The sequence below is a fragment of the Bos indicus x Bos taurus genome, chromosome 4 (genome assembly GCF_003369695.1).
Source record: "Bos indicus x Bos taurus breed Angus x Brahman F1 hybrid chromosome 4, Bos_hybrid_MaternalHap_v2.0, whole genome shotgun sequence".
In the NCBI taxonomy this organism is placed as follows: Eukaryota; Metazoa; Chordata; class Mammalia; order Artiodactyla; family Bovidae; genus Bos; species Bos indicus x Bos taurus.
In genome coordinates this window covers 68250522-68275515 of record NC_040079.1, presented here as the reverse complement: position 1 = coordinate 68275515, position 24994 = coordinate 68250522, and the positions used below count along the sequence as shown (strand labels likewise).

At 41.0% G+C, this 24994-nt stretch overlaps 1 protein-coding gene across 6 annotated transcripts in view; it reads right to left on the bottom strand.

Moving 5' to 3' along the window:
- Positions 1-24731, bottom strand: part of ST7 (suppression of tumorigenicity 7) — a 267772-nt gene extending 243041 nt beyond the window's left edge. For 2 of the 6 annotated variants that reach the window (XM_027539603.1, XM_027539608.1), the window contains exon 1: positions 24479-24731. In XM_027539603.1, the coding sequence (XP_027395404.1) occupies positions 24479-24629 (151 nt within the window). In that variant the 5' untranslated portion in view covers positions 24630-24731. The remainder of the gene's footprint in view (positions 1-24478) is intronic. The other 4 variants (XM_027539609.1, XM_027539600.1, XM_027539602.1 and 1 more) reach the window with 4 other exon arrangements.
- Positions 24732-24994: the final 263 nt, after the last annotated feature.

Sequence of the window (24994 nt, the reverse complement as noted above, 5' to 3'; positions counted from 1 at the left end):
TCTGCCCATGGTTTTCTTCCCTCAACCATGTCCTGGCTTCAGGGGGACTTCCCCAGAACCACTAAGATGCATACAGACAAAAAACACTAAGCCCATTTAGACGGCTCTACATCACCCACTAGCACTCAATCACAATTTATAGTCCTTCTTTGGAGTGACTTTGAGGATAAGGAAGAAGAGAGATGCTTTGGTCAGACAGAACTTCAAATAACACACCTCTAAGAAGAGAAGGCTGAGGCTCAGAATCTACATAAATTTTTGGACACTGACTAATGCCCTGCTGGATGATCAAGGACTTGAAAGGAGTAATACTAAACACTGGTGGCTAGGAGGTTAGAGATGAGGGAATGTGGACTATTTAAAAGGGGTCGGTGGATGAAAACATGCACATGAACTCTCAGTAAAAGGCCCAGCTGCAAGAGAAGACCTTAAACATTCTTCTTGATCACCTTTGCTGGTTCCTCATTTTCTTTCCAATCTCGGAGAACTGAAAAGCTCCAGGAATAGAGCTTTTTCTCTGCTCTGTATTCATTCTTTCAACAATCTAATCTAACGTCATGGCTTTAAATACTACCTATAAACTGTGTCCGAAATCTCTATCTTCAGACTCAAATATCCAACTCCCTACCTTATATCTCCCATTTGAATGTCTGAATACAAGTTAACACATTCCAAATGAGTCTTCCCCCCAAACCTGCTCCTCCTTCCACTCAAACTAGCCTTCCCCATTTCATTTGGTGCCAAGTGCAATGGCTACATGGATAATCTCTCCAAGCAATCTGATATTTAGCAGTATTTTTTTAAAACAAAACCAAAAAACTGAAGTAGCTGATGTGCATTCATTGAACAGTGGCATATAAGATAACTATCCATTAGTTCCTGATACGTAGATCCCTGGAGATGTGCTATATTTTGTCCTTTCTGAAATCTAATTCTTCAGCTTTCAATTAGATTATGAACATTTTCACTTTCCCTTAAATTGGTCAGGGTGCTTCTGCTGCCTGCAACGAAAACCCCTTACTGGGTATAATCACCAGCTCTCAGTTCACTGACTTGGCTCTACCACCACCAACTCCCAATCTGTCGCCAAACTCTGTCCTCTCTACTCCACTCTGTGTACAGGTACGATGAAAAAGCAAAGTTCTCCCACTTTCAATTATAACAGACTCTAACCATACACGCCCAGAACTGTTCTCTACATTACCTGAGAAATTCTAAAAGTTAACATTATCTTTCACTGATGTAAATATTTATTCCCAAACTGGTTATATCCAGTTATCCATGGAAAACACAATGAATAGGAAATCTCTAACAGGATTCCACCTGCAGTTCATCTAAAAAAGTCCTATACCACAAATTCTGATAATCCCTACCTCTGATCCCACATAATCTCTATTAAAGCAGCTAACCTCAGCCAAACATAATTAATTATTCATGACTTCATGAGAGGAAAGAGCCATGGATCTCCTCATTTCTATATCCCCATGAGAGGCAGGCTTGATAAATGTTTGTTGAATTTTATCACAAAGCAATACAGAAAATGCTTCACATTTGTAAAACAATCACCATCCTTCAAATGACAAGTATTCTGAGCTGAATATGATGCTAATTATCTGCTACTAATACATCTGAGGATGAACTGTTTCCTCAGTCTTTCTGATCATAATGAAAAATCAAGAGAATTATACATAGGCCTACAAAGTGCTTATTACTTTGATATTTATAACTAATTCATGAATTAGCCTAGGTCAAAGTTTATGTACATCTCAAAAATAAGAATAACATATTTACTCACCTAATTCCTCTCATCTCTTTGTTTAATAAATGTCATATGTTTAAATTTGGGAATTATATAAACAAATAGAATGCTCTAAAGGAACTTTTAAGTTCTCAGTAATTTTTGCCCCAACCTCTAGTGTAACTTTAAAATATTTAATCAACAGGTTGAACATGAGTATCAATATCACATACACAAGCCTCAAAAGTAACAAGATGTCTTTTCCCCCAAATAAAATAACTTTATATAGGAAAGCCTCACAAATGTATGGACAAGCACCATCTAGTGGCAAAAAGAATTACTCCAGATAAAGAGATCATTGACAGTAGATCTAAAGAGTAGCTTCCCAGGTGGCACAGTGGTTAAGAATCTGCCTGTCAATGCAGGAGATGTAGCTTCGATCCCTGGGTAGAGAAAATCCCCTAAAGGATGAAATGATAACCCAACCAGTATTCTTGCTTGGAAAATTCCATGGACAGAGGAGCCCAGCAGGCTACAGTCCAGGAGGTCACAAAAAGATGGACACAACTGATCATGCATGCACAGATCTAAATGAAATTACTACCCAAAATCTAAATCTTAGACATTCGCTGCTTAGGACCCAGTTTTGTTAAAATGTTTAATAACCATGTGGCTCTTAAATCAAGAGTAGTACCAGTTTTAAGAACAAAGATTAAAACTAAATGGTCAGACAGTCCAGGTTCAGCTGTTTTAACACTCTTGAATGACCTTCTTCAATCTGAAGTGGAAGGAAGGAAACTAACACCTGTGTTGAGCCCCCACTCTGCAATGTGCTGGGCATATTTACATATGTTACATCTCATTTAATCCCCACAACAGCCCAGTAAGGAAGTTATTAAAGTCTCCCCTGTGCAAATGAGGAAGCTGAACCTCATATATTACAGAACTTCTTAAGTCCTACAGACAGAAGTGATGAAGTCACCTTCCCATCCACTGCTCCTCTAACTGTAACTGGATCCTTGGGAGGAAAATTAAAGTAATACAATAGATGAAGTGTATACAAACTCTTGGACTTCCCTAGTGGCTCAGACAGTAAAGTGTCTGTTTACAATGTGATAGACCTGGGTTGGAAAGACCCTGGAGAAGGAAATGGCAACCCACTCCAGTACTCTTGCCTTGAAAATCCCATGGATGGAGGAGCCTGATGCAGGCTACTATCCATGGGGTTGCAAAGAGTTGGGCACGACTGTGCGACTTCACTTCACTTCATACAAACTCACTGAGCACTAGTTTAGGCCACATGTAACTGACTCCAACATAGAAAAGAGAGACATGCTATAGGATGATACATAATCCCTCAGTCTTTGAGATTAATCAGACTGCTATCTCAAAGAGGACAAAGCCCATCTTAGTCCTGAACACAGTGAAGTATAGTGGAAAGCTCATGGACTTTGGTGTCAGGCCTAACGAAAACAAGTGTTACAAACTAATATTAACAGAATGCCTCCCACGCAGCAGAGCACAGCGCTGGGGACACAAAAGTTTCTAGGCAGATATGACCTGCTCTCAAAGAGCCTACAGTCCTGACCTTGAAAAATTCATAGTCTAGAAGAGAAAGTGACAGACCAGTGGGTCCTTTTGGCACAGTTGGAGAGGCTACTTAATCCATAACCTAGTTTGGGGCAAAAAGGAGGAGTTTCTCAGAATTTTGTTTTTTCTTGCATAAACTGGATCCTTCACAAGAGAGGCTTTCATATGTTATTCATCACAACTTTCAAATGTTCTTCTTTCTTCTCTCTTCTCTCGTCTCTCCTTTCCCCTTTCTCTTTCACACACATGAATATGTACAAACTGGGGTTTGAATTCAAATTTCTGCTTTCCAGCAGACATATCCTTTGCAAAAAAGTTCAGTTTTCCAGGGCCTTACATGTTCACAGATTTAGATCAATTCCATTTTAAAAACTGAAAAGATATAAAAAATAGATGATGGTGCTTGACAGAAGAGGATAAAACTTTGGAACCAGGTCTACTGAAATGCCAGGTCTGCCATAATTGATTAACAGATTATTTGAATTGTTTGAAAAATAAAAATGAAAGAAGAAGGGGGGAGATAATCTTAAAGGTGACTGTACCTCTTCTCTTTCTCTTCCTAAATAATTTCATCCTAAACTCACAGGGAACAGTGGCAGATTATATTTTCTGCCACTGCAAAATCACTGCAGATAGTGACTGTAGCCACAAAATTAAAAGACATTTGCTCCTGGGAAGAAAAGCTATGACAAACCTAGACATCATATTAAAAAGCAGAGACATCACTTTTGCCAACAAAGATCCATATACTCAAAGCTATGGTTTTTCCAGTAGTTATGTATAGATGTGAGAGTTGGACCATAAAGAAGGCTGAGCACCGAATAACTGATGCTTTTGAACTCTGGTGCTGAATAAGACTCTTGAGAGTCCCTTGGACAGCAAAGAGATCAAATCAGTCAATCAAATACTAAAGGAAATCAACCCTGAATATTCATTGGAAGGACTGATGCTGAAACAAGCTGCAATACTTCAGCTACCTGATGGGAAGAGCCGACTCATGGGAAAAGAACCTGATGCTGAGAAAGACAGAAGGCAGGAGGAGAAAGGAGTGACAGAGGATGAGATGGCTGGATGCATCATCGACTCAACAGACATAAGTTTGAACAAACTCCAGGAGATAGTGAAGGACAGGGAAGCCTGGTGTCCTGCAGTCCATGGAGTTGCAAAGAGTTGGACACAACTGAGCCACTGAAAAACAACAGCAAAACTCATAGGGGGTGCAAAGCAAGGAGGCCTCTCTGCTGGGGTGGCAACACACAATGACGGGTGGCCCAGAGCAGGGTGAGGAGAGCATCCATCCATGGGAGCACCTCCACTCAGGGTGTCAGAGCCCAGGCATCAGAACAGGGAGTGGCCCCAAATATGGGCTCAGAGCTGAATAGTGAGAGGAACACACTGTCCTGGGAAGGGTGGGGAGGAATGTAGAGGGATTGGGGATTAAAATCCAAACAAGACGAGCTGGGCCTCGGAGGACTGTTCAGCATGCAGTTTCAGAACTAAGTATGTCAGAGCCAGAGGAAGGTGAGAAGGAATGTTGAGAGATGCAAGTACATACAGATATACTGAGCAAACAGTAAGTATATTGAGGATACTGGGACTCCGGTTCCTCACTATCGGTGAAGAAAAAAATACAGAAAGAAAGAAAACTTAAATGAACCCTGTAGGGATGAGAAAGAGGTACTGATGTGAACTCATGAGAGAGATACGGAATAAACAGATATAAAGAAATACACATGTAAATGTGCCTATCTCTCTATATGCATATATACATATATTCCCCTGCTCTATCATCTGAGAGGACTGGGAGCAGTAAAACCCCAGCAGCAATAAGCACACCTTGGGCCCAGATCTTGGCTTGTAAACATTTTTCTCCACTAAAAGGAAAAGGGGATTCTTAGAGAAACTGCTGATTCCAAGGCTAGAGTAGGTAAAGTACAAGTTGAGACTGGAACATCTTAGAAAATAATCAAGTTCTCAAGGAATGACAAGGACATGTCAAAAGGATACAGAACAGCTTGAAGGGGCTCACAGTTTGAGTATCAAAATAATAATAGTGATAATTACAAACTATAACCCACTGAATAACACATGAAACCAGGAGTCTATACTGTCATGAGGAACTAAATGAATACACTGAAAGTCTGAGGAGGAATTTATATACTTTTAAACCTCTTCTCCACAAAATACTTACTAACTACAAAAGAAGTAAGAATAACCTTACAGTAGCAAATCCTTGCAGACACAAGGATTCAAATTACCAAAATGAGCATCATTGGTAAGAGGGCAAATAAAAATCATGAGCTACCAGACAGAACAAAGTGAAAAAAAAACAGTGTTGCTACTGTGAAATTCTGGTCAAGGTACACACACAACCTGAATTTACTTAATCAATTTGGGCAAACCCAGATTGAAGTGCATTCTACCAAATAACCAGCATGTATTCATCGAAAGGATCCAGGTCCCGATAGTCAAGAAAAAACTGAGGAACTGTTTAAGACTAAAGAAGCCTAAAGAGACACAGCAATAAAATGCAATTGCAAATGATCATTCTGCTATAAAGCACATTATTGGAACCACTGGTGAGACTCGAATAGGGCCTGAGAACTAGACAGCAGTACTGTGCCAATTTCTGATTAAATTGATTAATTAGAAGGATCTATTTAGATGGTTTTGCTATGAAAGAGAACACCCTTGTTTGTAGGGAATACTAAGAAAAATGTAGGGAATCACATCATCAATGCCCTCTCTAGTGATTGTGGAAGAAAAAAAAATTGTACTGACTTTCAACTTCTCTGTAAATGAGACTTTTTTAAAATTAAAATTTTAATTAAAAAAAAGTGAATCAGGAGTGCTAGTGAATCATATTGACTGTCAGTTGTGCCTTGTGAACATCAAATAGAAGGGCTCAGCTTCTAAAGGAATATGCACTGTTGGGGAGAGGACTGAAGGCCCCCAGAGTTTAGGGCCTGACAGGCCTGGATGTACCATGAGTAGGAGTAAGACTCTGAAAGGAAGAATCACGGTCCTCAGGAAACACAGGGAGAGGAGGTTAAACAGCCAATGGGATATATAGGTTTCAGGAGGCACTCAGAATTGGTGATTTGGGGAACTATTTAGAATCAGGTAAACTTACAGGTGTCATCTGGTCTTCATGATGAAAAAAAAAGTGAGGAATTTTTTATGTAATTAATAAATGAGCATAATGAAAATGATGATGATCCATGAAGTATATTTTGAGTGGAGCATGTAATATGAAGGATAGAAGTGAGTATCAAACCAGAAAGGTTCACTGGGGTTAATAGAAGAAGTCCTAGAATATTAGGTTTAGGTGTCTCCATTTTATTTACATAGTTCAGTTCAGTCACTCAGTCGTGTCCGACTCTTTGCAACCCCATGAATCACAGCACGCCAGGCCTCCCTGTCCATCACCAACTCCCGGAGTTCACTCAGACTCACGTCCATCGAGTCAGTGATGCCATCCAGCCATCTCATCCTCTGTTGTCCCCTTCTCCTCCTGCCCCCAATCCCTCCCAACATCAGAGTCTTTTCCAATGAGTCAACTCTTTGCATGAGGTGGCCAAAGTACTGGAGTTTCAGCTTTAGCATCATTCCTTCCAAAGAAATCCCAGGGCTGATTTCCTTCAGATTGGACTGGTTGGATCTCCCTGCAGTCCAAGGGACTCTCAAGAGTCTTCTCCAACACCACAGTTCAAAAGCATCAATTCTTCGGTGCTCAGCTTTCTTCACAGTCCAAGTAGACAACAGAAAGACATTAAAGGATTTGAAAGCAAAATCCCAGTATGCAGGATAGATTAGGAGAGATTAGATGCAGGAAGATCAGTTGGGAGATTATCGTAATAAGATTATAAAGGCTGAAATAAAGAAAGGAGTAGGAACTGAAGAGCATTCATGAGGCACTAAAACTTGACAGTAATTGTCAACTAAACACATGAAAAGGAAAGAATATTAATAGATAAAGATAATTATGAGTCTTGAAAGTGAGAAAGAGAAACTGAGCTCTGCTGCGAGGAAGAGAACAAAGCTAGTGATCTATATGTCAATGAAAATATCCAACAGGCCACTCAAAATGCAAACCTAGAAGCTGAGACAGGGTCCAAAAAGAAATAAGACATTTGAGTTTCATGTACATGAGATTACTGAAGGGCACAGCATAAGAAGAGAAGATGACTAAAAAGAGAATCTTGAGAAATGCCTCGTTAGGAAAAAGAAACCCTTTTTAAAAAATGGTCCAAGGAGGTAGAGCAAAGTACCTTATGTCAGACATTTGCCATCTGCCCATCTTCTACTTCCCACCTTCTGTACCCTACCCCCTGCCTTATAGTTGATTCATCTAATGGGAGACCCCAACAAGGGACGAAGAGGGTGGGCAGGGGAGAGGGGGAGGACATTCCTTCCTGCTTCCCAATATACAGCTTCACCTCAGAGTGACAGAGTGGCCCCTGCTCTCTAGAAAGACCTCAGCCTTCTGTACAGCCACCTCTCCAGGTCCCAGGATCTGCTACTTCCTGTAGACCTGCAGATAGCAATGGCTTCCCGCTGCTGCCAGCTCCAAAGCAATGCCCTCTCTCTCATTATTGATAAATTTTCCTTTATTATTTTCCTGCCCACAAATTTATTAAATTCTTCTCGATTAACAATATGAGTATATGATATGTTTCCTGCTGAGACCTTCATGAAGATAGTACCCTTGGGCCTTCCCTTGGGGCTCAGTGGCAATGAATCCACCTGTCAATGCAGGAGACACCAGTTTGATCCCTGGTTCAGGAAGATCCCACATGCCTTGGAGAAACTAAGTCTATGCACCACAACTCCTGAGTCTATGTTCTAGAGCCCAGGAACCACAACTACTGAAGTCCAAACACCCTTGAGCCCATGCTCCACAACAAGAGAGGCCACCACAATAAAAAGGCTGTGCACTGCAACTGCAGAGTAGCCCCACTCACTGCAACTAGAGCAAAGCCCGCACAGCAAAGACACAGCCACAAATAAATACATAAAAAGACAGTGCCCTTATCTTTGCCAGCAATAATTATACACATAATATATTTCAAAGTATTTAACTTCCCCCACTCAAAATCCTACACAACATCTTCCCAACCCAGGGATCGAACCCGGGTCTCCCGCATTGTAGGCAGTCGCTTTTCCATCTGAGCCACCAGGGAAGTCCAGTCTAGGATCTAGTCTAGCTAATTGGTCCATTCTATCTCTGGTCTCCTCTGATGCCTTTGAAGATGTTGGATTCTAAGACATCTGAACTGGGATTCATCCTCACTAGCCCCTGCGGAAGCTGAGCCTCCAAGAAAAAGCAGATGTGAAGACATCAGAAAAGCTCACACCTACAGATCAGGGAGCAGCCTTTCCCCTCCCTGGCAAAAAATGTGTTGTTCCACGTACAGTGGCCCAGCCTTCCTGACCTACTGTTCCTCTCTTTCAAGATGGCCAGTGGCCGGTAAGCATACCTATCTTACCAAAGGATGTGAAGATGGCCAGAAGGGACCAAGGAATGACTCAGCTAAGCTCTTGGCACCAAAAATTAACCTTTCCCTGCTTACCTAACGTAAGTGATGCTGAAGAATGTAGCAAGTCACCAACCACTAGCCTGTCAAAGAGAGTTCTGGCACTGCCACCCCATTGTGGGCTGAAATTGTGGCCTCGAGATTAAGATCTCATTACCATTCAGGATTTAGTGCCCCAGTCAGCTACAACCCAGATTAAAATCAGCCCTCTAGGACCAAGCTAGGCAGGCACATTGGCCCTGGTTTTGCTGCAGTGATGACAACTATCCAAAGGTATTTAAAGAGTGGGATATGGGTGGAGGAAGGGGGGGCTGGGTTAGGGATGCCCGAAAACAAAGCCATGGGATTTCTAAAAGTCACACTGAAAAGTGAAAGAATTGCACAGAAAAGACCTGAACATTTGAGCATCAAGTCACATAAGAATGTGCTATGCTGAGGATTTCCCTAGCGGTCCAGTGCTTCTACCACTGGGAGCACAAGTTCAATTCCTGGTCAGGGAATTAAGATCCCAATGCTGCATGGTGCAGTCAAAAAAAAAAAAAGAAGAAGAAGAATGTGCTATTCCTGCAGCAAAGAAGAAACACAGTCCACAGACTATTGTAGAACAGACCTGGTTTGGCAATACTAAGACTTTTCAGTTGCAGAGAAACCAGGAGTGCCTCAATGGCTATCTCTTTGAAGGCCTCGCCTCCTTTCCATGTTCTTTCTAAAACCCCTAGCTCCTAGCTAGGGGATGCTAGGGCAAAAGGAAGAACTGGACACCCTAGAGCCCCAAACCGGCCTTCCCTTCCTGCGTGACAGTACAAAGGCACTAACGGCGGCCTGTGTCCTCCCCCTGTCCACAGCCTGCCAAAGAGAATCCAGTCCGATACTCTACTCAGCTACTCACTCCACCGGCCTCACGATCCAAAAGCCTCTCCTAGTCCACAGTCCCCAGGCTTTCTGTGATGCAGAGTAGAAAGGGGCACAGAAGCACTAGATCTAAGAGACAAGATGGGACCTGAGAGGGGAGAAGGAGAGAAAAGGCTTACTGAAGAGTTCATCTCTGCAATAAAATACTGAGGCTGAAGAGAGTAAGGAAGGTAAAAGGCCTGACTGACTAGGAACAGGAGAGAGAACAAAGGAGGGGGTGAAATATGAGGCACAGCAGCCAAAGGGGACAGCAGAAATGTGCTGGGATTATGAACTGTATCTCCATTAAGAATGACACTACAGAATGAAATTCTTTTCCACTCATTTTTGTTATTGTTGGTGGTGTTCTCTAAAAACACCACCATTCTGGAACTAATCTGTCTGATCTGGCATAAATGGGATTAGAGGTACCAGGCAGAAATTCTGTGCGTACCTTTCTTCCTCCCCACCCATTTCACCTGAGTGGAGCCCACCTGTAAGCACTGTCTCAGAGGGAGCGGTGACAATAAGCCGTCTTACCAGAGAAATGCCCCAGAAATCCATTGATTGAAACTCACAACATCAGCATATTTTGTAATACCAGTCACATTTTCAAAGGAGTAATTTGCAATACACAGCCTATGTGCTAACTTGCTTCAGTCATATCCAACTCTGCCACCCCAAGGACTGTCGCCCACCAAGGCTCCTCTGTCCGTGGGATTCTCCAGGCAAGAATGCTGGAATGGGTTGCCATGCCCTCCTCTAGGGGATCTTCCTGACCCAGGGGTCAAACCTGTGTCTCTTACATCTCCTCTATTGGCAGGCAGGTTCTTTACCATGAGCACCAACTGGAAAGCCCTGAATAAACAGCCTTTACTTGTTCTCTTTTAGGTGGTCTCTGTGTGTTTTCACAAGGGAAGGCAAAACTCTTCACTGCAGAAGTATGGGCTGGGCAAAGTGACTTCCGTTTTAAGAGTACGGTATTTGAAGGAGAGAAGGGAGTCACTTCACAGTGTAGAACTCAAGAAACACTGAACCACCTCAGCCAGGTGAGAAAGGTTAACATTCACGGTGATAAATTAATATCATGTATCCTTGATATGTGAAGAAAGTGGCACTTTACTTCTGTGGTTCTCCCTCCGCAAACCCATGATCCCAGAAAAATCATGAGACACATAGCTGACATATCCCAGTTGGGGGACAGCCTACAAAATTCCTAACCAATGCCTCTCAAAACTATCAAGATTATCAAAACAAAAGCATGAAACATTGTCACAGCCAAAGAGTCTAAGGAGACCTGACAACACTGCAGTGTGGTATACTGGATGGGATCCTGGAACACAGTACAGGAACATTTGGTAAAAACTAAGGAAATGTAAGTATGTGAAGTATAGACTTTGGTTAAAAATGATATGTCACAAATGAACTTATCTATGAAAAAGAAACAGACTCCCAGACATAGAGAACAAACCATCAGGAATCGGGGAGTGGGGAAGCGGTGAGCTGGGAGTTGGGAATTAGCAAATGCAAACTACTGTATATATACATACACACAGGCTGCCTGATCAAGGCCACTCTTTAATGTCCTCAACAATGGGTACCAGTGAGAAGGGAAGAAGGGACAGTAGTCCTGAACACCAGGTAACATAGCATCTGCCTGGAGCACTCATGGGCAGGAGTGGGCATTAACAGCAGTCATGAGGGGGCACAGGGGCCCTGGTGGACCCTGCGGCCTCAGAATTGTTACTACTTATTCATTCTAACATATCCTCAGTCTGACATTTGTAGGCAAGTATAACCTGAAACATTTAGATTTAAGTTACTTTGTAATCAGGAGCAAGCTAACCTATAAGTAGCAAAGTGAATCCCTTGATATTTTGCAACAGTTTATCACATCATAGGTGGTTTGATTTACCAACACTCATCTTATTTCTAATAGTAATATATGCTACATTAATTTCTCATTAATTTGAGAATTTTATCATCTCATTTTGGATAATCTGCTACATCCTAAGGTAAGAAAACTAGGACAGGTTAAATGTGGGCATACAACGCTGTGTTGCAAACAATAGTTAACTTCTCTAGTGCCTCCAAGAAAAGAGGTGAAAGCAATGTGCCAAGACTGGGAGAGAGCAGTTTTCATCTAAAATCCAAAGTGGAAATAATATCATTTCACAAAGACAAATGGACTTCCTGCCTAGGAGTACATGTGAACTATAACTAAACTATTTAAAACAAAAGCAACTTAAAAGGACTAACACAGTCTAGCTGCTACTGCTACTGCTGCTGCTAAGTCGCTTCAGTCATGTCCAACTCTGTGTGACCCCCAAAGACAGCAGCCCACCAGGCTCTGCCGTCCCTGGGATTCTCCAGGCAAGAACACTGGAATGGGTTGCCATTGCCTTCTCCATTGTGTGAAAGTGAAAAGTGAAAGTGAAGTCACTCAGTCGAGTCCAACTCGTAGTGACCCCATGGACTGCAGCCTACCAGGCTCCTCCATCCATGGGATTTTCTAGGCAAGTGCTAAAAAGAGATTTCTGTAAGCCAAGTATCAAGAGCATTCACATATCAATAGCATATTTTTAATGAAATATAACATTTTATCCAAATAATAAATGATTATAACAAAAGCAGGTAATGTATTAATAAAATACTGTCTTAATGTCAAAATATTTTTATACCTTCTTTGGTTTTTGCAGGTGTTACAAACAGAATTATATACATTAAAAAGCATTTTATATTTTACTTCTAGCTCATGTTTGTTCACTATAAAGTGAGCTAGACATGAGACAATAGATGGTCATTAATGCTCAAGACATGGTAGAGAAAAGCCCTTGCTGTGACCACTACTACAACTCCATTCCCCAGCTAGTCCCAGCCTGCAATCACTGTACTTACTAATATTATTAATATCATGTAAAATTTCTCTTTAGACGAAACAAATCTTTATTTTTTCTTAGCAGTTGGTCAGTTTTCACACAAGCTTTGAATTTCAATCCTCACTAGCCCTAAGAGTAACATGTTCCTTATCTTATATTTTTTAAATATTTGAATTCCTCTTTTCCATCACATATATTCTCATGGTTAAAACTAAAAGTAATTATTTTAAAGAATTATAGTTTCTTTGTTTTTAAAATCTACCAAAAATTGCTGCATTTTCTGTAAGCAAACAATAAAAAAAATTTTTTAACTGTTGGTGTAAAAACCATTTTTAGGAATACTTTTATAGCTAAAACTAATTTATATCTGCATATATTTGTTCAGACTTAATTGATGTTATGTTGTCCTCATTAATGTACTTTCCCTTGAAAAAACTGATTGTTCAAATTATGTGAAAGAAAGAAAATGAATTATTCTTAAGATAATGACTCTCTTCAATTGATTAGATTTGCTATATGATTCTTTTTTCTTTGCATTTCAGGCTTTTACTGAATGATAATGCATATAAAACTTTCAGTTTGGAGAAAAAACAATTGAGAATCAAGTTTCTAATATTTAAAAACTGTGATTTAACTTCTCATACTTCATCTCTCAAATGTAAGGGTGCAATAAAAAACATTCTCATTGCTAAAAGAGCCAAAGAGCTATGGTTTTGCTAAAGAGCTATGGTTTTTCTCTAAACCATAATGTCAAGTACTCTGAGTCTGAACTGAGAAAAGTATAATTTGCTTTATTTTAAATAAAACAAGTCAATGGTAGAGGACAGTATTTCTCTTTCCCTTATAGCAATGTTCAGGGGAAAAGTACAAACTAGATCGCACCAGTCCTTACTATGTGACACTACAGGAAATTTAAATGTATGTCACCAACTGAGTCAAGTGGGTGTAATAAATTGCAAAACACCCCAAGAGCATCATTTTTTAAGTTCTACTAATAATGCCCATTAAACAGCATCTATTGAATAAATGAAAAGATCAATTTGGTAAGGAAGTAAATTTCATTCTCATTTCCAAGAGAAGGAGACTAGAAATTGGAAAAGCTTAACAGAGGGAAGAACTGTAAGCATTCTACTATTACCTACTGCTAATAAAATAGCTGGAAAAGGAAATGGCAACCCACTACAGTATTCTTGCCTGGGAAATCCCATAGACAGAAGTTTGGTGTGCTATAGTTCATGAGGTCACAAAAGAGACGTACACGACTTAGCAACTAAACAACAAAATAAAATAGCATTTTAGAATGGTATTACAGCAGACTTCGAAACAAAACAAAAGCCCAATTCTAGATCATATGTAGATTCAGATTCAAATTGCTTATTTTTAAAAAAGCCACTTCTTTTTTTAAAGACTTTTCTGCCTCAGAGTCTGTCAACTGTTTTTGCTATTTTAAATTAAGCTTTCTTATTGAAAAGAAAAAAAGTCCTTACTCACTGACCTAAAGATTCCTTTAAAGTTATCTATAGGCTTCCTCAAAATTTCAGAAAGACTAACACTTAACCAAGATCCTTTATTAGATTTGGAAGTCAGCTTATGGAACCAACTTAGAGTTCTACATGAAGTATATTTGTTACTAGAACACCTTCAATTTCTCAAAATTTAGAGGGAAAACAAATATTCCCACAGATAAATTGTGCCTTATTTTGCTGAGAGATCTGGTAGCTACAATTAAACAATGACTCTCTGGCCCCAGCCATAGCTAATATGATGTACTGCTAGAGCTAAATGACCCTGTCAGCTTCTTATTTTAGCACAGCAGATAGTTCAGGAAAGCTTACCATAGTTGAATGACTACTAACTATAACACATGAGCAACTGCCCTGCTCCACTGCAACAAAAACTGAATTTTATTATATATTCCCTCTCTACCAGGAAACTCAAAACCCTTTATAGATAACTTTACAATGACATCTCAAATACAATAAGGAGGTTGGTAGATATTATTTCCTGTTATCAACAAACAGATATTCAATAGTGTGGCTATAAACAATCCAATAATAATTCATTATTCTGCTTAGTGCAATTCTTTGGCATGCTTCCACTTTATATTTTAAATTATTTATAATTCAATTTTAAAAGGTTTCTTTCCATTTACATTTATTACAAAATATTGGCTACATCCCCACTGTTAAGTGATACATCCTTGAGCCTATCTGACACCCAAAGACTTGTGCCTCCCACTCTCTCCTTATGTTACCCCTTCCCCCTTCCCTCTGGTAACCACTAGTTTGTTCTCTGTATGAGCCTGCTTCTTTTTTATTATAATCACTAGTTTGCTGTATTTTTTACGTTCCACATATAAGTGATATAATACAATGTATTTCTTCTCTGACTTATTTCACTTAGCATATTACCTTCCAAGTCCACCCACGCTGTTGCAAATGGCAAAATTTCATTCATTGTATGGCTGAGTAATATTATATTGTATATATATATATACCACTTCTCTTTATCCATTCATCTGTTGATAGACACTTAGGTTGCTTCCATATCTTAGCAATTGTAAATAATGCTGCTATGAATATTGGGGTACATTATCTTTTAAAATTTTTGTTTATCTATTTAAATTGGAGGCTAATTACTTTACAATATTGTGGTAGTTTTTGCCTTACACTGACACAAATCAGCCACAGGTGCACATGGACAGACCCAGAAGTGGAACTGCTGGGTCATATGGTGGTTCTACTTTTAATTTTTTGAGAAGCCTCCATACTGTTTTCCACAAGGGCTGCACCAACTTAACATTCCTACCAACAATGCAGAAGGGTTCCCTTTTCTCCATCTCCTCACCAACATTTTTTATTTATGTTCTTTCTGATGACAGCCATTCTGACAGGTGTGAGATGATACCTTATTGTGGCTTTCACTCGCGTTTTCCTGATGATTAGTGATGTTGAGCATCTTTTCATGTGCCTGTTGGCCACCTGCATTTCCTCTTTGGAAAAATGTCTAATTTATTATTCTCTAGACTGAGCGACTTCACTTTCACTTTTATGCACTGGAGGAGGAAATGGCAACCCACTCTGGTACTCTTGCCTAGAGAATCCCAGGGACGGGGGAGCCTGGTGGGCTGCCATCTGTGGGGTCGCATAGAGTCGGACATGACTGAAGCGACTTAGCAGCAGCAGCAGAAAGAATATCCAGGATAAGAGAGATCCAACTATATATCTTAACCTGTTATTTCACTGTGAGAGACAAAGCCTAGAGAATAGAAACTTCTAAAGAAACAACCTACTATTAATGCCTTGGACATTAGTTTACAGTCTACAAAGCACTTTCTCATGCATTTTACCATCTCATATGAAGTTGCCTTCCCATTCTGCACCAAGATGGAAAGCCAAATGCAGCTATCTAAGCCACACAAACACTCATAGAATGCCCAGGGTTGTGCCAATTGCAGTGTATTTAAAAAGAATAAACACAACTTAACTTGTGACATTTGGCCAGGTACACACTTTTTGTCAATCCCATTCCAGCCCCACATCTAGACAATCACCAAGCTATCCTAACCAGACTTATACCATAGTAACCCTTCTTTGCTTTAGTGTACTCCTGCTCTGAATTTTTCCATTACTTCCACTTCAGGCATTCACCTCTTCTGAATACACAAGAACACTCTTTTCCCTCCCTTGTCTTCAAACCCTTGCTCCAGTTACCTCATAAGAATCCTTCTATCTCTGAGTTTCATCTGTGAGCCAAATAACAAATCAGTCTTGAGTGCTGAGTATTAGCAATATGCCCGTGAACCAAGATAAAGAAAACCTGAGGTGGTAAAATGAACTAAGAAAAGGACCACTGGTGCCATGGATCTTGGAAAGCCTTAGAACACCCAGAGTCATTTATGCGTTCATCTTTCCATGTATCACCATGAGCAATGACCACATGGTGGAAAGATAAAGGTGAAAAACTCATGGTCCCTTTTCTCAAGCTCTTCTGAGTATAGTCCACAAACAGTCCCTTTCGAAAGTTTCCACCAAGTTCTCATCCTCATTCATAAAGCTGCTTTCCCATCAAAATACATTTTTTAACGGGTTCATCTGTGTTGCTTCCTTTAACAGGACAACTAGTATTATAGCAATACTTGTTCTGTTTGAACATTTTTCATTTCACAGTTACAAAGAGAATATCAACTATATAGCTATTTATATGGGATATAGCCAGACTCGTTGTCTAGCCCAGGGAGTGTAACAACCCATAACAAAGCAAGCAGCACAGAACCTGGCTCATGTAAGGACTCAATAAAGGTTGGCTCCTCACCCCTTCCTAGTTTCACTCAGCAGATTTTCAATCTTATTTTTAAGATGTGACTCCTACCATGCACCATTCTTAATCATAGGAAACAAAATATATCTAGAAGCACAAATGAATAAGGCAGTATATTAGAGGATTTTCATTGTTCAGCACACAAAATAATTGCAGAAGCTAGGAGAAGTATAACTGACATAAGACTGTGTCCAAATAATAACAAGAATAATATAACTTCAATTTTACAGGCATCTGCTGTTCAAAGTGAATGAATAAACAAACCAGTGGATGAATGAATTAACAATGAATGAACACAGTTCAGTCAATGAAATGGACTGGGACCAGGTACATGATATATGGCTGCTAATATTCTTATGTGCTATGCTCAAGGCTCAATGCTAAAGACCTCATTTAGAGCTCAAAATAAAACTATGAAATAGAGATTATTCACTATTCTGTTCTCATATTACAAATGAGGAAAGAGTCTTACAAAGTAATTTGTCCAAGTTTCCCAACAATTGGCAACCTAGAATTTGAACTCAAATCTTCTAAATCCAAAGTTCCTTTCATCTTATCAGAGCTGATATCTCTCTTTCAGATATACAATACTTCATGGAGAAAAAAGTATTTCAGTAAAATTGGCAATAAGGCAAATTTCTGTAATGCTAACACTATGTTCACGCTGGCTTCTCATATAAACTTAGAAATGTTTTCTATGGTTAGAGAAGGGAAATATGCAAATATATGAACTAAATTAATTATGCTTAATTATTTCTAATCACTTCAAATTATGTTTCTATGAAGTTTCATAATCCCTGACAATATTGTTCTTAAGAGTGCCCCAATCAAATATTTCTTCCATTACTCTATCCTTCCATACAGACAAGTATTTTTTCCATGTAGGTAGAACCCCAAGTTCCATCCTTAGAGATAATATGAGGCATTTAGCTCAGCAAATTCCTTTGTTTGAAGTTTCAAGTTATGTTACACAAATTGGCTTCCAAAGCAGTCAATTTTTGGACTCCTAACATTCTTTGTATAGATTTACTCTACAATAGGTCTTCACTGGTGGTCCAGTGGTTAAGACTCTGTGCTCCCACTGCAGTGGGCACAGGTTTGATGCCTAGTCAAGGAAGTTCTGTATGCTGCGCATCACAGCCATACTTTACAATATGGACCAGAATAACCTTCTTTAAACTCTTCCCCTAAGAAAATGGATCAAAATGAATTAAAATTTTGGAACTTCATAAATATTTCAAGGTAATCTTTATAATTTAGAGTCAGTAAACACAATTCTAAATCTTATAAGAAATTACCACATATATTCCAAAATCATTTCCTAAAGGACAGTGTTACTTCTGAGTCACCACAACCAACTGACATTGATTTTCATCCATTCAGCAAATACATACTAAGCATATGTTAGGTCCAAACACTCACTGTTCAAGATCCTGAGGACCCACGAGAAGGCAGACAAATCATAACAACGAATGAGGTCCCTATTCTCACGGAGTTTACAATCACATGGAGGAAAACTATGAGAATGCAATAAACAAGAACTACTGCAAACAGGGCTAAGTAATATACAGAGAACCCAAATCTGGTGACATTTATAGTGACTGGTCACTGTGGATTGGATCATCAGGGAAAACCTCTGAAAAGAAGTGAATTTAAGCAAAGGTGTGAATAGTATAAACATGACTGCATAAAAATCAAGTGGGAAAACATTACAGATTGAGGACACAGCTAGTGCAAAGGCCACAAGGCAAGAACAAGCAAAGCAAGTTTAAGAATGAAGACAGTGACCTGAAGAAAGTGGCAAAGTTCAGACAGGAGGGGTAGGAAGGGGTCATGTCATCAGATTTTGTAAGCCAGGATAACATATTTTGATTTTAAGTGAAATGGAAAGCCACTGAAGGAAGCCACATATAAGCTGGACTTGTATTTACTAAGAATTAGAATTCCCTGGTGGCTCAAATGGTAAAGAATCTGCCTGCAACACAGGAGCTGCTGTGGCTGCTAAGCTGCTTCAGTTGTGTCCAACACAGTGTGACCCCACAGACAGCAGCCCAACAGGCTCCCCCGTCCCTGGGATTCTCCAGGCAAGAACACTGGAGTGGGTTGCCATTTCCTTCTCCAATGCATGAAAGTGAAAAGAGAAAGTGAAGTGCTCAGTCATGTCTGACCCTCAGCAACCCCATGGACTTCAGCCTACCAGGCTCCTCTGCCATGGGATTTTCAGGGCAAGAGTACTGGGGTGGGTTGCCATTGTCTTCTCCAGCAATACAGGAGACCCAGGTTCAATCTCTGGGTCGGGAAGATCCCCTGAAGAAGGGAATGGCTACCCACTCCAGTATTCTTGCCTGGAGAATCCCATGGACAGAGGAGCCTGGCAGGCTACAATCCATGGATCAAAAAGAGTTGGACACGACTGAGTGACTAACTCTTTCTTTCAAGTCCGTGTATTTGCTTGGTTATAGACTCTGCACTCGATGAAAATTATCCCAAGGCACTGAAGCAGAGTTCTGGAGCTAGAAAGGATCTTAAGGAATAAAAGTAAAGTCGCTCAGTAGCGTCTGGCTCTGCGACCCCATGGACTGAAGCCTACTACCAGTCTCCTCCATCCACGGAATTTTCCAGGCAAGAGTACTGGAGTGGGTTGCCATTTCCTTCTCCAAAGCTATCATTAAACATATACAGAAACTAAGAGTCTAAAAAAAAAAAAAAACAGAAAAGCATCATTCAGATTGCTTCATTACGACTGAGAGAAATGTCTCCAAAAGTAAAGGCAACTCAGATGTCTGGGATCTATCCTCAACTCAAAGCTGACAACCATAAAATTGTCCTTTTATGTGTTCATAAATTGGACCACCATGGATTAGATACGTATGACTCACCATGGAATTTCTTAAATTTTTGTGACAGTTTCTGACTTCTATCTAAAGCTGAAAACTTAAGTAAGGTACATAGCCAGTAATGTGTTTGATCAATTCCATTGTTCTAATCCCAACTCACTGAGTACACCACAGCTTGGAGACTGATTCAGGAGGTGAATAGTAAGGAACCACTACGTGCAAGAAGTACAGTGGAAAATGAAGAACCAGAGTCTAGCAGTCTAGTATGTATATGGAAAGAGAGACACATTTATACAAACACTGAAACATATTGGATTGGCCAAAAAGTTTGTTTGGGTATTATTATAATACCTTATGGAAAAACCTGAAAGAAATATTTGGCCAACAAAATATATGAAACATACACAACCATAATTAATACAAGGTAAAAACTTTCCAAATGCCTCTCAGATAATGTACAGTGAAAACTGGAGGAAGTATCACATTCAGTTGAGAGAATCAGAAGGCAGCATTCAAGCTAGTCCTTGAAACATGGATGGGATCTACAGGTGGGAAAAAACATTTTAGACAACAGGTACATCAGGGGCAAAAAACCTAAGTTAACTACAACAAGGCCCTCATGATAAGAAATCCAGAGTGTTAATTAAGTTTAGAGCAACTATTTCCAATACGAAAATATTTAAATCTGAACTGCGCCTAAAGCTATGTATATTTCTACTCAGTAATGTAAGAGTTTTGCATCTGTATTTATCATCTTAACACCAAAAAAGAGTTCTATGACAAAAACAATCAAACTTAGGTTAGACTATTATATTTGCTTTCCAAAGGGAATACGGTGAAGATCGCTCAGTCATGTCCAACTCTTTGCGACCCCATGGACTGTAGCCTACCAGGCTCCTCTGTCCATGGGATTTTCCAGGCAAGAGTACTGGAGTGGACTGCCATTTCCTTCTCCAGGGAACTTCCCAACCCAGGGATCGAACCCGGGTCTCCCATACTGTAGACAGACGCTTAAACGTCTGAGTCAAGGAATACAATAGAATTTAAAAGATCTTTGAAAACTTGTTTTCCAGGAAACAGAAAAAGAACTGGAAAATCACTTAAGCTTCTTGGTACAAAAATGTCGAAAGATATACATTTAAGAAAGGTGCAAAGTGTTTCAAATTCAGCATCTAAAAACCTCAGAACAAGGGAAGATGAGAATGTGCTGTCACCACCACAATATATAGCAAGTTACAGGGCTATTTTTTAAACATTAATCTATGCTATTGCTTTTTCTCGAATAACGGACTGCATGACTGCTCCTAACTACAATTAATGTTCTGCCCTTTCGGAAAAGCATTGCTTTAGGATAATTAATTCACTTGAAAACTGACAGGTAACAATATAATTTAGGGTTTTCAAAAATCTTATTAAAAGTTCATTATACTTTCAATAAATCATAGAACTACTTTAACATTCTTCTATCCAACTCAAGGCAGAACGTCACAAATGAATTTCAAAGCTAACCACTGTGTTCCTAATATGTTTGTTTTCTCCTTTGTCTTTCCTAAAATTCATTTTTCATTGTACGATTTAAATTTTAAAACTCCAAACAAAAGTCAGAACCACATGACTTCACAGGTGAATTCAATCAAACATTTAGAGAAGAGTTAACACCTGTTCTCCTCAAACTCTTCCAAAATAACTGCAGAGTAAGGAACACTTCCAAACTCATTCTATGACCAACATCACCCTGACACCAAAACCATACAAAAATATCACAAAAAAAGGAAATTACAGGCCAATATCACAGATGAATATAGACACAAAAATCCTCAACAAAATACTAACAAACTGAATCCAACAATGCATTAAAAGGATCACACACCATGATCAAGTGGAATTTATCCCACGGATACAAGGATTTTTCAATATCTACAAATCAACCAGTGGTGTCAGCTTGCCTAAGGAAGGAGGCCTAGGCCACCCACAGCTTCCTAAAAGCGGCTCTAGCTTCTGCTGCCTCTTCGGGGACACATACCTTCATCATCACAAGAAAAGCAAACACCACAGGGCCTAGGAACAGCAAAATGAGTCCCTCTAGAACCCATTTAGATCTCGCTGGGAGGACAAGTTCCACATAGGAGGGGACTTCTCCCTTCACCTTCTCACAGAAGTAGCAGAGAGAGATGAGTCTCTGTGCGCTTCTCTTTTACCTTCCTTTATGACTAAAACTACATAAAACTACAAATGAAAACAGAAGTCCAGCATCACTGGGATAAATGGTCTCAGGTTCCATCATGTGTCTAATGAGATTCAGTGCAGATGGCCTTTTCATCTTCATATTTTCTCTATCTCTATTAGCCTAAGTGAGTTAACGATGCTAATACAAATTAACAAAGGAGTTTGAGAAAAAGATTTAATGTTGGGAGAGGACCTAACAATTTTATTCCTTAAAATTTTTGCATTTTCCCAATTTTGCTCCTTGCCTGTTGTGTATAAAACATTGGTTTGTGGCACTTATGGGCACATGCACACAAATACGCTCACAGACGATTATTTAAACTACTTTAAGAAAAAGGCAAAGGAAGAAGGGGCAGTAGGAGATGAGATGATTAGATAGCATCACCAACTCGATGGACATGAATTGAGCCAACTCTGGGAGATAGTGGAGGACAAAGGAGCCTGGCGTGCTAAAGTCTATGGGGTCTCAACTTAGTGACTGAACAACAACAAAGAAAATGTAGTATTACAAATGAGTATTACAAGTATTACAAAGACCCTCATGCTCGGAAAGACTGAAGGCAGGAGGAAAAGGGGACGACAGAGGATGAGATGGTGGGATGGCATCACTGACTTGATAGACACGAGTTTAATCAGGTTCCAGCAGTTGAAGATGGACAGGGAAGCCTGGTGTGCTGCAGTCCATGGGGTCGCAAAGAGCTGGACAGACTGAATAACTGAACTGAACAAATGTGTGTTCTGAAATAAAAAATTTAAATGTGCATTAAATGAGAAAGGTTCACATTTTTTAAGCCTCAAAATGAATTCTTTGGGAGAAAAAGAATCAAACCACTTACCAACAAATATAAGATTTCATTGCCATATATATTCAAGCAACTTCTTAAAATAACAAAACTTTGGGACTAGAACTTATCTTAGAGATATATTTGCCACAAGCAAGGAGCCAGTATTGTAATGAGCAGCCACTCATAATAGATGAAAAGCCAGAAAGCCATTATCACTAGGAAAACTGAATCCAAGGGCTGAACAGCTCCTATCCATTTGGCAACATGATTCTACAACGCAGATTCCACGGGGCAGCCCAGGAATAACATCCCAAGGGATATTACAAAACAAATATAAATATGAACATGAGTTCAAGTTAAAGTAATCAAGATTTCCATTTAAAAGCACAAGTACGTAACAAAATGTGTACATTACCTCGTGTTCTAAAAATTATTTTAGTGTAGTTAACAACACACAGGAAAATGCATTTCCAGACTCTGACTCTCTGATTATGTAAATCACACACTAAGCAGAATGCATATATATTCAGTTAAGACTGAAAGAATTTCCCAAATTACTGTCAACTTTAAAAAAAGAAAAAGAGTTTTCTAACGATTCCCACAAGTATTTCCAGACTTCAAGAACTATAGCCCTTCCTGCAAAATATACTTTGGGTTCTTGATTTGTCTCTGGGGTGTTACTGCTGGTGTCTGTTTTCTTTGTGGTTGTTTTTTAATGATTCAGTTGGCTGGCTGCAAGTTTAAGATCCTGTTCTAATTACCTTGGGCACTTACAACCGTGGATACAAGACCTGCGGGGCTCCCTTCTTAGCATGTGGAGCTTTATCTAAGATCCTGAACATGACTAGTTACCAAAGCCTTATGCAAACGGGGACAAGGAGAGAGACAAGGGCTGAGATCATTAAAAATCATCATAAATTCCAGATTTCCTGTCTCTCCTTTTGTCCCTGTGACATTCCCTCTGGTAACCTGACACGTCATCTATAGCCCTGATGGTACCTTCGAGAATCTCTCTCCCGTCTATAAGAGAGTGACGCCGCTATCCCCGCAACTCGAAACTCTGCGTGGGGGGGGGGGGGGTGTCAAATCTCGGCAATGCGGGGTCGACTCCTTCGGGGGGCTTCGCTGATGGGTAGCACCCTCACGGGGGCGCCCGCGACCCGCGGAGTCGCGCGGGTGTCGGGAGGGACACCTCGTCCGACTACACTTCGGATGTTCGGCACTGGCGGCAGACAGCGTGTGAGACGGACACGGTCCAACTCTGAGGAGCCCTCGGGGTTCACACGCAGACAGCCGAGGGGGCGTCCGCGGGGAGTCCCTCGCTCCCGACCTCCGTACCCTCAGTCGCCCGCCGACAAGCACCTCAGGCGGAGGAGCGGTAACCTCCTGGCTCGGGCCGCCTCACGGCGTGGCGCCTCCTCCACAGGGTCACCGGGCCGCGGGGCCGGGAAGGCCGCCGGCCGCCCTCGCACGTCCAGTCGACCCCGCCGCCCGGGCCCCCAGGCTAAGGCGCCGAGCCCTCGCCTGCTGGCCGCGGGCGTCCGGTGCGCGGGCGCCGGCGCGTCCCCGAGCGCGCGCCCCGCCACCCCCGCCAGTCGCGGCCCCGCGCGAGTTGCACTAACTTTCCGGGGCGGGGGAAGGGCGAGCGCCGCGGGCCCGGCTGCCCGGGCCTTACCTGTGCTCAAGTTGTCGTTGATTTTCAAGGGCACCCGCAGGATGTAGACCAGGAAGAGGACGATGAAGAACCATACGGTCCAGAGATAAGTCCAAGACCAAACTATGCAGGACTTGAGCTGCTCCAGAAAGCCCGTGCCCGCTTCAGCCATTTTTCGGCGCTGCTCTCTGCTGCCGCGGCTCTCGGTGTCTGCCGGGATGATTCACCGGCCCGGAGGCGCCGCTCGCGCCGCCGCCGCCGCCGAGGCCCGGGCGCCCCCGGAGGCCGCCCGGGACTCGGGCGCGGCGGGAAATCGCGCGCGGGCCTCGGGCGCCTGGCCTTTCTTTCCCAGCCTTATTACTAACTCTCTGAAGGCCCCTACAAGTGGCTTTCGTGGAAGGATCACGTGGCTCCTGCCCTTCACGTTCTGATGCCATTTATATTATGCTAATATTTAGAAAGAAAAGCCAAGTGGCCTACTGAGGGAAACCCTTGACATGTTCACGGTAACTGACTTATGCTGAGGGCTTCCTATTA